General features: G+C 42.8%; 1 protein-coding gene across 1 annotated transcript in view; it reads left to right on the top strand.

Annotated features, from left to right (window-relative positions):
* FASN (fatty acid synthase) overlaps window positions 1-18,745 on the top strand; it is an 81,260-nt gene that overhangs the window by 19,558 nt on the left and 42,957 nt on the right. Inside the window, exons 8-14 of the mRNA XM_040435054.1 lie at window positions 4,065-4,199; window positions 8,722-9,184; window positions 9,780-9,967; window positions 10,136-10,325; window positions 14,983-15,077; window positions 15,191-15,325; window positions 17,026-17,229. Of these exons, the coding sequence (XP_040290988.1) occupies window positions 4,065-4,199; window positions 8,722-9,184; window positions 9,780-9,967; window positions 10,136-10,325; window positions 14,983-15,077; window positions 15,191-15,325; window positions 17,026-17,229 (1,410 nt within the window). The remainder of the gene's footprint in view (window positions 1-4,064; window positions 4,200-8,721; window positions 9,185-9,779; window positions 9,968-10,135; window positions 10,326-14,982; window positions 15,078-15,190; window positions 15,326-17,025; window positions 17,230-18,745) is intronic.

The following is an 18,745-nucleotide window of genomic DNA, read 5'->3' as shown; positions in this document are numbered from 1 at the left end:
AAACCTCTTTTAATCAGCACATAAAAGCTGTAATACTCAGGGAAACCCACTATGTCCAGTACTTCATCATTATTACACTCACAAACATGGTAAAAAAACAACAACTTTTAATTCTGCATCCTTTGAATACTGAGTCTATATAACCCCTTATCCCCTTTATAATCCTCTTTGATCAGGAGGGTCCCCCAAAATGAGTAAATTCAATACAGTGGAGTCCAGCTGCAAGTTTCCAGTTTCCCTGCAGCGCCACCACAGGAAAATTAAAGTATTACATCGTATCCATTGAAATCTATGGGTTGTCCATGGTATGCATTCTAATGGGTCTTCCAGAGAAGGAGACTCTCTTTGTAGCAGTTCTTTACTCTGGCTAACTGATGTAAGCCACAAATAAAGGTCCCACTCTGTTATCCCAGCGGGTATTTGAATTCTTCTGGATCGGATGGATAATAACCACTTTTTAATTATTTCTTTTGATTCCTTGCTCAAACTGCGTATATACACTGCCTGTCCAAAAAAAAAGTCGCCACCTGGATTTAACTAAGTAAATAGCTATGAGCCTCCTATTGGATAATTACTGCCTGGGCGATTATCTCTCAGCTGGCAACAAGTTATTTAACCCCAACTGGTGCAAGGAGTTGCTTCTCATTTCTTAAACAACCATGTCGAAAGACACATCTCGTGGTCGTGGAAAAGATGTTAGTCTGTTTGAGAAGGGTCAAATCATTGGCATGCATCAAGCAGAGAAAACATCTAAGAAGATTGCAGAAACTACTAAAATTGAGTTAAGAACTGTCCAACGCATTATTAAAAACTGGAAGGATAGTGGGGACCCATCGTATTCAAGGAAGAAATGTGTCCGGAAAAAATCCTGACTGATCGTGATCGACGATCACTTAAACATTTGGGGAAATCAAATTGAAGAAAACCAACAGTAGAACTCAGGGCTATGTTTAATAGTGAAAGTAAGAGCATTTCCACACGCACAATGCGAAGGGAACTCAAGGGATTGGGACTGAACAGCTGTGTAGCCGTAAGAAAACCACTAATCAGTGAGGCAAACCAGAAATAAAGGCTTCAATTTGCTAGGGAGCATAAAGATTGGACTCTGGAGCAATGGAAGAAGGTCATGTGGTCTGATGAGTCCAGATTTACCCTGTTCCAGAGTGATGGGCGCATCAGGGTAAGAAGAGAGGCAGATGAAGTGATGCACCCATCATGCCTAGTGCCTACTGTACCAGCCTGTGGGGGCAGTGCTATCATCTGGGGTTGCTGCAGTTGGTCAGGTCTAGGTTCAGCAACAGTATGTGCTCCAAGAATGAGGTCAGCTGACTACCTGAACATACTGAATGACCAGGTTATTCCATCAATGGATTTGTTCTTCCCCGATGGCACGGGCATATTCCAAGATGACAATGTCAGGATTCATCGGGCTCACATTGTGAAAGAGTGGTTCAAGGAGCATGAGACATCATTTCCACACATGGATTGGCCACCACAGAGTCCAGACCTTAACCCCATTGAGAATCTTTGGGATGTGCTGGAGAAGCCTTTGCGCAGCAGTCAGACTCTACCATCATCAATGCAAGATCTTGGTGAAAAATGAATGCAACACTGGATGGAAATAAATCTTGTGACATTGCAGAAGCTTATCGAAACAATGCCACAGCGAATGCGTACTGTAATCAAAGCTAAAGGCTTTTTTTTTAATGGCGACTTTTTTTTGGGACAGGCAGTGTATATTGCAGTCCTATTCAATGAATTGTAAAGGAAGATAAAGACAGGGGTTTGGTTGTACAGTGGGGGAAATAATTATTTGACCCCTCACTGATTTTGTAAGTTTGTCCAATGACAAAGAAATGAAAAGTCTCAGAACAGTATCATTTCAATGGTAGGTTTATTGTAACAGTGGCAGATAGCACATCAAAAGGAAAATCGAAAAAATAACTTTAAATAAAAGATAGCAACTGATTTGCATTTCATTGAGTGAAATAAGTATTTGAACCCCTACCAACCATTAAGAGTTCTGGCTCCCACAGAGTGGTTAGACACTTCTACTCAATTAGTCACCCTCATTAAGGACACCTGTCTTAACTAGTCACCTGTATAAAAGACACCTGTCCACAGAATCAATCAATCAAGCAGACTCCAAACTCTCCAACATGGGAAAGACCAAAGAGCTGTCCAAGGATGTCAGAGACAAAATTGTAGACCTGCACAAGGCTGGAATGGGCTACAAAACCATTAGCAAGAAGCTGGGAGAGAAGGTGACAACTGTTGGTGCGATTGTTCGAAAATGGAAGGAGCACAAAATGACCATCAATCGACCTCGCTCTGGGGCTCCACGCAAGATCTCACCTCGTGGGGTGTCAATGGTTCTGAGAAAGGTGAAAAAGTATCCTAGAACTACACGGGAGGAGTTAGTTAATGACCTCAAATTAGCAGGGACCACAGTCACCAAGAAAACCATTGGAAACACATTACACCGCAATGGATTAAGATCCTGCAGGGCTCGCAAGGTCCCCCTGCTCAGGAAGGCACATGTGCAGGCCCGTCTGAAGTTTGCCAATGAACACCTGAATGATTCAGAGAGTGACTGGGAGAAGGTGCTGTGGTCTGATGAGACCAAAATAGAGCTCTTTGGCATTAACTCAACTCGCTGTGTTTGGAGGAAGAAAAATGCTGCCTATGACCCCCAAAACACCGTCCCCACCGTCAAGCATGGGGGTGGAAACATTTTGCTTTGGGGGTGTTTTTCTGCTAAGGGCACAGGACAACTTATTCGCATAAACGGGAAAATGGACGGAGCCATGTATCGTGAAATCCTGAGCGACAACCTCCTTCCCTCTGCCAGGAAACTGAAAATGGGTCGTGGATGGGTGTTCCAGCACGACAATGACCCAAAACATACAGCAAAGGCAACAAAGGAGTGGCTCAAGAAGAAGCACATTAAGGTCATGGAGTGGCCTAGTCAGTCTCCGGACCTTAATCCAATCGAAAACCTATGGAGGGAGCTCAAGCTCAGAGTTGCACAGAGACAGCCTCGAAACCTTAGGGATTTAGAGATGATCTGCAAAGAGGAGTGGACCAACATTCCTCCTAAAATGTGCGCAAACTTGGTCATCAATTACAAGAAACGTTTGACCTCTGTGCTTGCAAACAAGGGTTTTTCCACCAAGTATTAAGTCTTTTTTTGTTAGAGGGTTCAAATACTTATTTCACTCAATGAAATGCAAATCAGTTGCTATCTTTTATTTAAAGTTATTTTTTCGATTTTCCTTTTGATGTGCTATCTGCCACTGTTACAATAAACCTACCATTGAAATGATACTGTTCTGAGACTTTTCATTTCTTTGTCATTGGACAAACTTACAAAATCAGTGAGGGGTCAAATAATTATTTCCCCCACTGTATATTGATGTGTTTGTGTTACTTTTTGCACCAATTGCAATTTTCTTTACATGTGATGTTACCTGATTTGATGGACTCCTGTACAGTTGAAGTACATCGCCCTAGAAGATGACCGTAAAGTAACACCATAAGGCTACTTTCACATCTGCGTTATTGCTGGATCCGTCATAGATCAGCAAAAACGCTTCCGTCATGATAATACATCTGGCTGTATCCGTTATGAACGGATCAAGCTGTATTATCTGTAAAATAGCCAGGGTGGATCAGTCACTAAAACCATTGTAAGTCAATGGTGGATGGATCCGTTTTCTTTTGTGTCTGAGAAAATGGATCCGGCACCATTGACTTACATTGTGCGTCATGACAGATCCATCTTGCTCCGCACCCCATCGCAGACAGAAAAACTTTGCTTGCATCGTTTTTTCCGTCCGCGATGGGCAGACAACCAAACGGAACGGAATGCATTGTGGTGCGTTCCGTTTCATTCAGTTCAGTTTTGTCCCCATTGACAATGAATGGAGACAAAACAGAAGCGTTTTCCTCCTCTATTGAGATCCCATGACGGATCTCAATAGCGGAAAGGGAAAGCGAAGATGTGAACGTAGCCTAAGAATGCTATTCCATATTTCATAGCTGCACAATCTTGTGTTCTGCAGGTTGGGGATCCCCAAGAAGTGAATGGGATTGTGAGCGTTTTCTTCAAGTCAGAAAGAGAACCATTGTTACTTGGATCCACCAAGTCAAATATGGGCCACCCGGAACCTGCCTCGGGTCTTGCTGCATTGTGTAAGGTGAGATGAGAGGCGTATCTTGAGTAATATATTTAGCCAACTGTGACATGGCATACTGTGAATCAGTTATAGAGAGGCCCGAACATTCCTTAAGTGAGGATAAGATGTAGATACATTCACTTCATTATTGCGTCCAGTTTGACAAGACTCTAAGGTATAGCCTTGTAGACCTAAGTGGTATCATAGTGCTACATAGTTGGTCCAAAGGATGACCTTTTATAGGCTGAGTGTATAACATGACAACCTTCATTACCGACCTCACTGTGTTTTTGTGTTCTTTTCTATATATATATGGGTTTGTCCCAATTATTGTGTCCCCACTTGGTGTTGCAGTGTAGGGAGGGACCAATAGGAAGACATATTAGATAACGGAGGAAGGAAGCAAGGCAGGGTGTGTGAGTAACCATGTGTCGTGCAGAGCAGCAAGCCTGGGTGAGACAAGCTGGTATGCTGGTGGCAGGAGACTGAAGGAGATGGGGACCCATTGCCTGATTAGTATTGTCTGAGATTGTATCTGTCATGAAGGTTAGGGAACAGTGCAGCTCTCTACTCAACCCACACCACTGTCCCTACCTACTAGGACCATCTGCCCAAATGACGGCCCACAACTTGGTGAAGGGCCTTAACCTAAAGAGGGTAAAATTGTATTCAGACAGACTAATTCCAGGAGGTCATGTCAGAGGCAAAATCAGTAATCAGAGGCAATGTCAGAGAAACAGGTCAAAGATCCAGAGTAACAAACACAAAACTAACTAGTGAAGCAGGAATACCAATCACAGGCAACTGTGGCCAGCGCTGCAAAAAGGGGCAAAGGGGACTACTTCTCTGCTTGTGTACCAGAGTGAAATACTCAAGAGTTAATGTGCTGTACCAGTATTCAGCACCCTGTCATCAAGAGTTACTGTTGCTGCAAGTTATATTGAGTGGTCCTTCAAAGAGGCGGTACCCCACTAGAAGGACTTGGGGGAGAACTGTAACATAGAAACATAGAAACATAGAATGTGTCGGCAGATAAGAACCATTTGGCCCATCTAGTCTGCCCAATATACTGAATACTATGGATAGCCCCTGGCCCTATCTTATATAAAGGATGGCCTTATGCCTATCCCATGCATGCTTAAACCCCTTCACTGTATTTGCAGCTACCACTTCTGCAGGAAGGCTATTCCATGCATCCACTACTCTCTCAGTAAAGTAATACTTCCTTATATTACTTTTAAACCTTTGCCCCTCTAATTTAAAACTGTGTCCTCTTGTGGTAGTTTTTCTTCTTTTAAATATGCTCTCTTCCTTTACCGAGTTGATTCCCTTTATGTATTTAAAAGTTTCTATCATATCCCCTCTGTCTCTTCTTTCTTCCAAGCTATACATATTAAGGTCCTTTAACCTTTCCTGGTAAGTTTTATCCTGCAATCCATGTACTAGTTTAGTAGCTCTTCTCTGAACTCTCTCTAGAGTATCTATATCCTTCTGGAGATATGGCCTCCAGTACTGCGCACAATACTCCAAGTGAGGTCTCACCAGTGTTCTGTACAGCGGCATAAGCACTTCACTCTTTCTACTGCTTATACCTCTCCCTATACATCCAAGCATTCTGCTGGCATTTCGTGCTGCTCTATTACATTGTCTTCCCACCTTTAAGTCTTCTGAAATAATTACTCCTAAATCCCTTTCCTCAGATACTGAGGTCAGGACTGTGTCAAATATTCTATATTCTGCCCTTGGGTTTTTACGCCCCAGGTGCATTATCTTGCACTTATCCACATTAAATTTCAGTTTCCAGAGTTCTGACCATTCTTCTAGTTTTCCTAAATCCTTTTCCATTTGGCGTTTCCCTCCAGGAACATCAACCCTGTTACATATCTTTGTGTCATCAGCAAAAAGACAAACCTGTACCTGCCACCCAGTGGCTTACAGACCATGAACCTCTTTTGCTCAGATTATTATGCAACACGTGCAACCAAGGGTAGTTATAATTTTGTGGAAGGTGATAAAGTTGTTTCTACAAGTACCTGCCTAGGCACAGATCAATTTCCTAAAATTCAACAGTTATTTTGATGAATCCCAACTGGGTGGGAAACTAAGGTCCACGATCCTGGTTTGAGGACCACTCAGGAAGATCTTTCCAATTTTGGTTAGGAAACTAGATGAAATCTAACATGATAAATGTTATACTATGGAGGAACAAGGTGGTATCTTATAAACATGAGGGCATTGCATTTATTATGTTGTTACTGTGAGTGATCCAATAATAGAACAGAAGAAGAACAGGCCGTAGGGAAATCATATTCTCCATGGATTCCAGTTCAGCATCTTACATTCTACCCGAGGATCATCAAACACGATCTGCAAGGCTGATAGGGAAGCTGCAGGGAATTTGATTTCCCCCAGCTCTGCTCTAAATTAAGTTGATTCATAGGTAAACTTATATAGTAAAATAAAACTCCACTTAGTGAAGGTCCTTGGTCAAAGAACCTGGTGGTGACCCTCCTGACCTCTTATTGGTACCATTCAGCAGCTACCACTTGACTTCCAGTGTGACAGGAGTTTGACGTATTATAGAAATACATTGCAGGTCTACGAAACATGACCTTTATTGGGTTCATCACAAAACACTAGGGGAAATGTACTAGGGCATGTGTTGTGTCATGTTTGTCTACTAAGCCTTGAGGGAGACGATGAGCAGCAAGCGGGAATAGAAGTCATTAGAATTACCTGTTTGCCCAAGTGTCAGTCACCCACAAGCGATGTACTTTGCTTAAATAGACATAACATCAGGTTAGTAATTACACAGTCATGTGGAAAAGTTAGTAGATGCATGTAAAGTTGCTGAGATCTGTTGGCTTTTCCCCATCTCAACCTTTGAGAGAATAAAATGAATTCTATTACACCACTTCAGCAGAATAAACCTATTTAAAATCATTATCCGACATTTCCGCAAAAGCCAAATCGTCTTCCATAATAATCGATGGCCTCACTAGCTTTGTAGTTATTGTGCAGATTATCGAGTCTCATTTACTGCTATTACTATGTCAGACAGGCCATGGATTTAATGGGGTTGTCCTACCGGTAAATATAATATGTATTGTACAGATCATGAAAAACTAACAATATTTACCATTAATGTGCATTAAAGGGGTGGTCTGGCCTAAGAGCTGACCTATCCAATGCTTAGAACCTGTGCCCAATTAAAATAAAAAACATACTCACCTCTCAGTAGTACCAGCGTTCTTCTGCCACAGCCCTATTCCTCCTGTTTTGGGTCCCCACCTACCCAGAAGTGGCTTGAACCTGTGACCTGAGGCTAATCATTTGGCTTCAGCAGTCTTATCTCCAAGAACTATGTGTCACTGCTAGTGTCATGCTGTTCTAGAACCTGTGACCACTTAAGCTCCCTAAAAAAACTATCAATTGAGAAATGATTGCATTTACATACATAGTATGGTGCCACCTGGTGTTCATTGTCTATATCAACGTGCACACCCACCTAATGAACTGAAGTCTGGTGGACAGTCATGCTCAGTCACTCTCCCACTGCCAAATTCATAATCTTAGAGTAGTGATCCTCTGTTCACTGAACAGCAGCCTACACAAACTGCTTCAACCCTGCTTGTCAGGGAAGGACTGGCGTCTGTGCAATATACAGCAAAGCTGAGGTCGCTACTGAGGATTGACTTGTAAGCAAGGAAATACTATTTATTTCCATTGCTCCAGATCCCATGGTACAATTATTATCTGCCTATCTAGAGAGCAACCTACTGGGGACTACAGTAGGGCTTCCAGATGGGGAAGGAGACTGACTGAAGAATTTACTGGGGATTATTTTTACAGCTATGAGAGGAAGAATGAGACTGTGAATTTACTGTGGATTATTATGTTTGTGTACTATTGTACTGATGTGGTATTTTTGGAATGAAGTCTGCCAGAGGGGGGAAGCAGACTAACTCGTGGTATTATGCAGCAGGGTGAAGTGAAAGGGAGTACATACAAGGGGTTTGGGCTGTGAAGGCAGAAACAAAAGAAATGGGTCATGTAAGACTGCTCAAGAGCTCACTCAAAATAAGACAGATTAGCAGTGGGGCTAAGGGGACCAAGGGGAAGGAAAAAAAAGGAGAAACATATATTTTTGGTGGAAACAGTGCAAAGTAGTTTAAATAATGGGTTATATGAACTCGATTCATGCGATAACCTCTTTAACCTTTGCTCATTTAAGGGCTATCCTTCCCAGCCCCACCACCATCTCTGAATAATTATCCTCTAGATCTGTGATGGCTAACCTCCGGCACTCCAGCTCCCAAGATGTACACTTGCTTGGCTGTTCTCAGAACTCCATAGAAATGAGTGGAGCATGCTGGGAGCATGCTTCTATATCATCATAGAATCCAGTTTAACAATCACATTTTTTCAGTGGAGTTCACTGCAGGAGTAGGATAGTCTTCTTTAAATCAAGTGCACATATATGAAGTAGTATAGCTGAATACTATGTTTTACTACTTATTGTTTTAATTTTACACCCATATAGGTCATTCTGTCTCTTGAACATGGCGTTTGGGCCCCAAATCTCCATTACAAGAATCCAAACCAAGATATTCCTGCTTTGCAAGATGGAAGAATCCAAGTAGTGACTGAACCCATCCCAATAAAAGGTGGTATTGTTGGCATCAATTCGTTTGGATTTGGTGGCTCCAATGTCCATGTGATCTTGAGACCAAACCCGAAGAGATTATCCTCTAGTGGGGGCTCCCTTCCTCTTCCTCGCCTGGTTCAGATATGCGGACGGACACATGAGGCTGTGGAGGCTCTAATAGAGAAAAGTCAAAAACTTGCCTCAGATGCCACGATTGTGAGCCTGCTGAACAACATCTCTGGAATGCCCTCTACAGCCATGCCATACCGTGGATACACACTTGTGGGAACGGAAAGTGATGTGAAGGAAATTCAACAGACGCAAGCATCTGGTAGACCTCTGTGGTACATTTGTTCAGGTGAGCATTGCCTTGCAGCTTGGTTCTTTGCCACAAAGTCAACTCCTGTAGGTTTTCTGGGAACTTATTCTATGGCTATTGGACTTAGTTTCTCAATGACAGTGTCTCTAATGACAGTGCTGACTCCTCTTAGTATCCAGTGATGACTATCATGACTGAAATCTAATCATGACAAAAATTTCACACACTGGACTATATCATAGAAAAGACCAGTTCTGGAACGAAGGTTAGGTGGAGTAGGCAACGGTGGCCGTGCACATTAAACTAAGGTCGGCCGAACATATAGATTTTGGTGGGACTGACTGACCAGCATGTAGGTGCAGAGGTCTAGTGAACACTCGCCGAGAAGCTACAGAACATGGCGACCCTGTCATAGATAAGTGTAGCTGGCCCGGGATTAAACATCACATATGTTAGGGGGATGTGGGTAAAGGGAAATGGAGACTATGCATTAAAAAATAAAAGCTAGATAGAGTGACTATTATGCAGCTATCATGCTGAGCCTCAGGAACGGATAGTATGCAGGCATTCTTCTATTTCTGCTTTGGGCATCATCTTTGAGATGACCTATCAGTATGTTGCATGTGATCTACAGGAATGGGTACACAGTGGAAAGGAATGGGTCACAGCCTCATGAACCTGGATATATTCCGCGAGTCCATTTTCCGATCTGATGAAGCTCTAAAAGGAACCGGATTGAAAGTGTCAGAACTTCTTCTCCACGCCGATGACAGCACCTTTGAGGACACTGTCCATGCATTTGTTGGACTGGCTGCCATTCAGGTAGGAACTCTATGTGATGCACTTTTCATTCCTTCAACATGCCACGAATTGTGCTTATAGTATGACAGGCGCACACATTGCTTTCTGTGTCATATGTACAGTATCATGCTTGGACCAGTATGGTCCATGTATTATCATTATTGATTGACCTCATGTGCTACATTTCAGATTGCTCAGATTGACATGCTCAAAGCAATGAAACTGGCACCTGATGGCATTGTTGGGCACTCAGTTGGAGAGTTAGCTTGTGGATATGCAGATGATTCACTTAGCCACACAGAAGCCATACTCGCTGCTTACTGGAGGGGACGGTGCATCAAAGAGGCAAAACTCCCACCAGGTGGAATGGCTGCAGTAGGTATGTTGAACTTCATCTTGTGGGCCATTTTGCAAGTTTTTCTATGTCCAGCCCCCAAGGCTTCTTATCTGTACAGATTGAATTGAATTCCATACCCTTATCGCAACCAAAGCTTTTAGACCATCAGTATCTGATAAGTGGGGGTCCGACACTCCGCACCTGCACCGATCAACTGTTCTGCAGTAGCCCCGGTGCCAGAAGTCATCACCAGAACTATACAGCTCCATGCATAGTGCAGTGGACAGAGCTGGTTATTGTAGCATTGAAGTGAGTGGGAGCAGTGCTGCAGTTACCAGCTCCATATGCTACACAATTGATGGAGCCGTGTAGTTTTGGTTTTGACTTTCGTCGACGGAGCTATAATGTTGCAAATGTTAGATATATAGGGCAAGGATATAAAACCAGTTCAAATAAAAACAATGTGTGTGGCGGTGATTAGCGGAATGGGGCATGGCTTAAAGCGATTGTCTCACTTCATCAAATGACATTTATCATGTAGACAAACTTAAAGGCTATGTACTCCTTTGGGGGCAATTTCTTTATTATTGCATTGTACTTATTTTGAGCCAAAAATCATTATTTTCAATTGGTCTTTATTAAAAATATGGAACCCATTTTTTCTGTACAGAGCTGAGATGCTCTAGAAGTAGCCTGTGTATTTTCTCTCTTTTCCGTCAGTTGGGGAGCAGACGGGCTCCTTATCTCTGCTCTCTGACATTATAAAAACTCATTATAGTTTAGTTCTTATCTAACTAATAAGATTGTGGCTTAAATAAGTGTTTATGACCTCTCAGTAGTTTAGAGATAAGGTTTATTAGATGACCGGCACAAAAGTGAAAGTACCAGTCACACAGCTAGAAAACCAGTTAATCCTTTGTGACTGAACAGCTCAATATTTTTTAATAAAGGCCAATTGAAAATAGGATTTTTAGCCAAAAATGAGTAAAATGGAATCATAAACAAAAATTGCCTTCGAATGTGTACATAGCCTTTAAAGCTTCCCAAGTCTGTGTGTACCAGTTGGTCTCGAAGATTGGGGTTCTTTTTGTTACATATCAGCGGGGGAGTTTAAACTCTTCCACTTGGGGTTAACCCCTCTGTAGAATATGCCAGCTCCTTCTAATAATATGGTCAAATTGGATTTTGTGGCTGCGCACGTCATTGCTAGCTGATTGCTGCATGAATTTTATCCCGGTTAGGGATTGCCGTATTATCAATTGAAAAAGGCTTTGGACTGGCCGAAACGCGTCCTGTACCTTTTCTATGCATTAAATTAATAAAGAAAAACCTTCAAGCATACAAGCGACTGCTGGGACTTCTTGTACTACCATAAACAGAAATCTACAACAGCTCAGAGCTGCCATAGATTTCTGGCTTCATTTGCACCAGAAAACTGCTGCAAATAAAGATAAATTTGTCTCAGCTGTCCCTTTCCGGAGCTTTCTACACCCTGTTTTGGAAAAAGGGCAAGGGTGGCATAAAGAGAGGCACTTGCGATTTCTCTTTTCCAAAAAGCTGCATTTAAAAAGTTACAAACAGACAATACAGATAATACATCTCCCCTACTGTGTCTAAAAAAGCACCAAATCCATCATCGTGAGCCACTGGGAGGAATTTGGCACATCGTTAGACTGCGTATTTCAGGACAAGTTCACATCACTGTTCACGTTTCCGTTCTTCTGATCCATCAGAAAAAAACGGATCTTGTATGCTGGACTTTTTTCCCCTCTAAACTAATGGATCTTAGACGGAAATGGCTCGAACGGATGCCAAATGTGCATAACTGATGCTCAGGATCCCTTTTTTTATTTACACAATCTATTTTCTTTATTTTTCTGTTCCTCTGACGGATCAGAAGAACGGAAAAACGAGCGGTGATGTGAACTTGCCCTTATCTGTCTAAATGTCGGACAGGATTAGTAAATCTGCCCCATTGTATTCCCCATAGCAGTCACTCAGTCTACAGCTCTCATCATGCAAGGGCGGTTGAGGAGTGAACCCATTCATTGGTGTCATCTCCTCTTTTGTATGGACTGATCTCCTGCATTTATCCCCCAACAGCCATGACCCTGAGGAGAGGAGAACATGTGCCAGTGCAGTAGCCCTAAGCCAATCTTGTACTAGGTTTTTATAAATCTCTTCCAATCTCTTTTAATTGGCTTAATTATGTCACTTGGCTTAGATCAGTTATGTGTTTTCTCCATGAATCTGTTGTTTTTGTGGCACTTTTGCTTTTGTTCATAATTCACTCAATAAGATTATTATAATCCTGGTCAGGGACAAAAGACTTTTGTCACACATTCTGAATCTAGATCCAATGATGGTAAAGACCTCTTAGACCTATTCTTGTTCAGAACCGTTCATCACTGAGCCGCACAGAAGTGGCTGCGCTGGTTGTCAGAACATCCCAGATGATCTAGCAAGTTGTCATATAACATGAAACTGTCTGCTGCTAAACCTCAGGATAAATAACATTACATTAATTATGTCAAATTAGTCTTGGGTTGCATCCTGTATTATACTCCAGAGCAGCACTCACTATTCTGCTGGTAGAATCACTGCATATACATGCCATTACTTATCCTGTACTGATCCTGAGTTACATCCTGTATTATCCTCCAGAGCTGCACTCACTGTTCTGCTGGTGGAGTCACTGTGTACATACATTACATTACTTATCCTGTACTGATCCTGAGTTACATCCTGTATTATCCTCCAGAGCTGCACTCGCTATTCTGCTGGTGCAGTCACTGTGTACATACATTACTTATCCTGTACTGATCCTGAGTTACATCCTGTATTATCCTCCAGAGCTGCACTCGCTGTTCTGCTGGTGCAGTCACTGTGTACACATACATTACTTATCCTGTACTGATCTTAAGTTACATCCTGTATTATACTCCAGAGCTGCACTCACTATTCTGCTGGTGCAGTCACTGTGTACATACATTACATTACTTATCCTGTGCTGATCCTGAGTTACATCCTGTATTATCCTCCAGAGCTGCACTCGCTATTCTGCTGGTGCAGTCACTGTGTACATACATTACTTATCCTGTACTGATCCTGAGTTACATCCTGTATTATCCTCCAGAGCTGCACTCGCTATTCTGCTGGTGCAGTCACTATGTACATATATTACTTATCCTTTACTGATCTTAAGTTACATCCTGTAGTATACTCCAGAGCTGCACTCACTATTCTGCGGGTGCAGTCACTGTGTACATACATTACATTACTTATCATGTACTGATCCTAGTTACATCCTGTATTATACTCCAGAGCTGCACTGGCTATTCTGCTGGTGCAGTCACTGTGTACATACATTACTTATTCTGTACTGATCCTGAGTTACATCCTGTATTATCCCCCAGAGCTGCACTCGCTATTCTGCTGGTGCAGTCACTGTGTACATACATTACTTATCCTGTACTGATCCTGAGTTACATCCTGTATTATCCTCCAGAGCTGCACTCGCTGTTCTGCTGGTGCAGTCACTGTGTACACATACATTACTTATCCTGTACTGATCTTAAGTTACATCCTGTATTATACTCCAGAGCTGCACTCACTATTCTGCTGGTGCAGTCACTGTGTACATACATTACATTACTTATCATGTACTGATCCTGAGGTGCATCCTGTATTATCCTCCAGAGCTGCATTCACTATTTCGCCGGTGGAGTCACTGTCTACATAAATGACTGTGCAGTGCCTCATACATGTTTACCGTTGTCCCAGTTATTTTTTAAGGCAATTACACTATTAGACTAATAATAGTAATTCTCCCCGACCTAAACCTCCTCATTTGCAGCACTTACCACTCCATCTTCCCCACTGCTGCAAACATACAGTAATGTTTTAGCTGCAGCAAGGACTTGCCAATATATACAGATGTACCAATCACTGGCTCTGGTGGTATACAGCACAAAACTGCCAAGGCCAGTGCTTGGCTGCAGCAGTCACATGCAGTATACAAGCTTGTCACCGCTGCAGTCAGAAAAGCAAAGCCCAAGAGCGTCAGTGCAGGAGGGCTGAGTATACGTTTTTTTTTAAATTATTATTCTAATAACTTCCTTGCTTAAAAATAAAATTACCGGTAATTTGATCAACTCCCTGAAGCTTGGCCAGAGTTTTCCATAAACCCTGCCCTTTGTTAGGTCTGGTTATTGGGACTGTCTCTGACAGGGACAGTTACCATTCATGCCTCATGTAAAATATCAATCACCAATTGCAGACATTTAGACATAAGGAAAGTCTGGGAGATTGTAACCTGGGACTGCAGAAGTGTGATTGCAGCTCTGGAGTAATAATACATACTGTATTCTATGTCAGCAGCAAAAACTCCAACAATCAATTAACGATCAGTTTGAAAACGGCACCGAACTGGATGCCGACATGTTTTTTTTTGGCTTCATCTCAGCTACCCAGCACGTGTGCTACATGTGTCTGTACCCTGACCTTGTCCAATTAGTATGTAGGGACATAACGTATTGGCAAACAAATGAGAACACTCAGTTGTTCATTTAGTAAAGCATTTCCAGAAGGAATAACAGAGGAACAGCAGAATATAGAGTTCTAAGAAAAGATACTCCATAACTGCCTATAGAGATTGATATTTCTCCCATTGTAAGACTGACTTATCTCCTCTTGTCAGGGCTGACTTGGGAGGAATGTAAAGTTCAGTGTCCGGAGGGAGTGGTGCCGGCCTGCCATAACTCTGAGGATACAGTCACCATATCTGGCCCACAGGTAAGGTTCTGTCTCCATTCGCTCCTGGTCAAGGCTTTCCTCCAGCTGGAGGCTCTTGAACTTTGCTATGGTATTTGTAGACTTCAAGGCGTTCTCCTTTATCCTTCTGTTAGGATTCGGTGCGAGGCTTTGTTGCAAAACTCAAGAAAGAAGGGGTGTTCGCCAAAGAAGTGCAGAGTGCAGGAGTGGCCTTTCACTCCTATTACATGGCGTCTATTGCTCCATCGCTTCTCAGTGCCCTGAAGAAAGTAAGTCGCACATTTATATTTAATTTCCTGTGTGTTTACTGATGCTGGGACCTTGTAGGATGTAGCTGAGATACCTCCATGAGCCAGTTTTACATGCAGTCTCATCACCAAGCTTCTGGATGTTATCCCTCACTTGTGTGAGGTCCCTGATGGTGGCCATACACCTTAGATATCTGTAGGCTGAACACTCATTTGTCTGAAAGCTATTCCTCCCACCACCCCATACAGATGCGCACTGTGCTGAGACAAATGTGCACGTGGTCTCAATGGGGGAGGAGAATAAGCATGCTTAAACCATCTGCCATCACGGGAGAGTCAGGACACACATTAAATGGGCAGCCGCTCCTACTGAAATTGGAGGGTTGGTCCAGTCGTTATCTAAGTTGTGTGACTGAGGTGGCACACATTATGTGTCTGTTCACACTGCTCTCTGGTCTTCTTCCTTTGTCTGAAGGGATCCTGTTTTACATGCTGGGCAGCACATAATGCAGAGCAACAGAATAGGGGAGCATGCAAAGCGTAATTACAGCACTTCTTTCCTTTGTCCTAGAGGGGCCTGCAGGCAGCTGTAAATAGTCCTTTACATTGACAATCTCACCCACAGGAAGCCCTGGCAGCATTAAAACAAATGTGCTAAACAGAGGTGTGCAAGATAATAAAAATAATGGCTTCTGAGCTATGGTGCATCATCTGGTCCGCACTCACATGCTGTTTTTTTTTTCTCTGAAAGACTCTTTGAAGGCAAAATCTGGATGTGTGTCCTTATTATTATATTCCCACTAAATCCCAGTTATCAGCCACTTGCTTGAGAGATCTGTTTATTGTTTATCTGAAACAGCGCCACTCTAAATGTTTTGCCTGGCACTGCAGCATAGGTCCATTTTCTTTTGGTGGATCTGGACATATTGGTGACTGAGTCACAGAGTGGTCTTTGTCTTTTTTTATCCTTAGCTTCAGAAATGTATAGCATATCATCAGTAATACAGGTGCTGACGCTGGGCTTGGCTACCTTAGCAGCTCAACTTTAGAATTAAAGGAGTTCTCCAGGACTAGGAACCCATAGTCAGAGGGCTGGGCAGGGTGCAAAGCACTGAGAACCCATCTCCGCCACTTCCAGTCCCGCTGGACCAGAGAGAGGAATCTTATAAAACATGGTTCTTTCCATTCCATGGGCAATCTCATTAACAGCAAGCCCTGGCGGCATCAAAACAAATGTGCTATACAGAGGTGTGCAAGATAATAATAATAATTAAAAAAAAAGGACTTCTGAGCTATGGTGCATCATCTGGTCAGCGTGTACCATCTACATGCACACCACCACTGTGGTAACCTTGGTCATGTGCCGTCCCTGCACAAGTCACCACTAAGGTCAATGATTGGCCGGCAGGGGTGATGTGCATGTAGACGGCACATCACACTTCCAGTCCTGGAGCGCTTGTGACAGGTGAGTTTTTTTTTTCTTCACCTTTTGCATGCTGTCCAACTCCCTAGAACTTGGGTTTGGTCTTGGAGAATCCCTGAGACATCTGTAGTGAAACCTTGCATGCCAGGGCATCACGTGGCACAGGTGGTTATGTAGTTTAGCCATATTCGCATTTGGAAATGCAATACATCACGTTATATTAGTAAATTATAATCCTAGATATAATCCTCTTTATATCAGTGTTTGACCTCAGATTTGCTTTGATATTACCCTTCAGGTCATTACGGTTCCTAAGAGGCGCTCTCATCGCTGGATCAGCACGTCCCTACCAGAGGCCCAGTGGCAAAGCGAGCTCGCTCAGTTCTCATCAGCGGAATACCATGTCAATAATTTAGTCAGTCCAGTCCTCTTCCAGGAAGGCTTGCAGAGCATCCCAGAAAATGCAGTGGTGGTGGAGATTGCCCCTCATGCCCTCCTCCAGGTTGGTATATTAGTCATCACCTGCAGTGCAGACATGTTCTTCTCATTAGCGTCTTCCAATTTTCCAGTGCAAATCAAGTGTGACCGTTTTCACTGCCTCCATAGCGGGTGTTACAGCATGCGGCACATTGTGCATCCAGTACCGCCACATTAGATTACTAGGAGCTGTCTGCGATTTGCAAGTAATCTAATGCCATGTGGGTTACTTCAAAGAGGCTGTCTAGGCTTCTGTGCTTTAGTTCCTCAGAATTTTCAAGACCTCTGCTTGCTTCCGCTGAATGGGAACATTGTTTACCCCCAGAGGCTGAAAATCTGTACACGGCCTAATATGTTACACAGCTGAGGGTTTGTTACAGTTGTATCTAGCCTAGGCAATCCTATGTGGACTGATGACTTATTGAGCAAAACGATAGTTGCCTACAGAGGTTACTATTGAATCAAACTCCAAGTTTATTGAGAAATACAAGGTAAGGAGAGACTTTCAACATCTGGATATTGATAAGAGTATTTTCATTGTCTGACAGCAAGCAGAGATCTTGAAAATGGCGGGAGAAGTGTATTAGAAAAGTGGTATGACTTTCGATTATGCGACACAGGCATTTAAAGAGGGCCTGTCTCCTCTCCTGACATGTCTGTTTTAGAAAATACCAGTATTCCCCAAGAAATAACAGATTTGTGACCTTTAGTTAGAATCCTGTGTTCCTCTGTTGTTCATCCTGGAAGGGTGTTAACAAGTTGACAACTAGGTCTTACTTAGTATTATCAAAGGGGCATGTCCCAACCCCTTTTTCTAGTTTACGGACAAGGATAGGCATTATTACAATGGATCCGTAAAAAAAAACGGATCCGCCAAAAAAACGGATGCCATACGGAACGTCATCCGTTTTTTTTTTTTTGCGGATCCGCAATTTGCGAACCGCAAAACACATACGGTCGTGTGCATGTAGCCCTAGGCCGAGTTCACACTTCAGTTATTTGATCATTTATTTCCATCAGTTACTGTGAGCCAAAACCAGGAGTGACGCCTACACAGAGATCAGGTGCAATGGAAAGATTCTGTGTTTTTGATCCGCACCTAATTTTGGCTCACAATAAGGGTCCATTCACATGTCTGCATTATGGGCCCGCATCCTTTCCGCAATTTTGCGGAACGAATCGGAACCCATTCATTTTCAAAAAAATAGAACATGTCCTATTCTTGTCCGTAATGCGCACACAAATAGGACATGTTCCTACAAAAAACGGAATGCACACGGAGTAACTTCCGTTTTTTGCGGACCCATTGAAATTAATGGTTCCGCATACTGTCCCCAAAAAAACTGAAAATGTTTGTGTGCATAAGCCCTAAGGCTGGTTTCACACGGGCGTTGCGGAAAAAGATGCGGGTGCGTTGCGGGAACATGCGCGATTTTTCCGCGTGAGTGCAAAACATTGTAATGCGTTTTGCATGCGTGTGAGAAAAATCGGCATGTTTGTAGGTGTTGTGTAGATTGTATTATTTTCCCTTATAACATGGT

The sequence above is a fragment of the Bufo bufo genome, chromosome 6 (assembly GCF_905171765.1).
Source record: "Bufo bufo chromosome 6, aBufBuf1.1, whole genome shotgun sequence".
NCBI classification, from domain to species: Eukaryota; Metazoa; Chordata; class Amphibia; order Anura; family Bufonidae; genus Bufo; species Bufo bufo.
The sequence above is the reverse complement of the archived record's forward strand: the minus strand, read 5'-3'. Positions and strand labels throughout refer to the sequence as shown.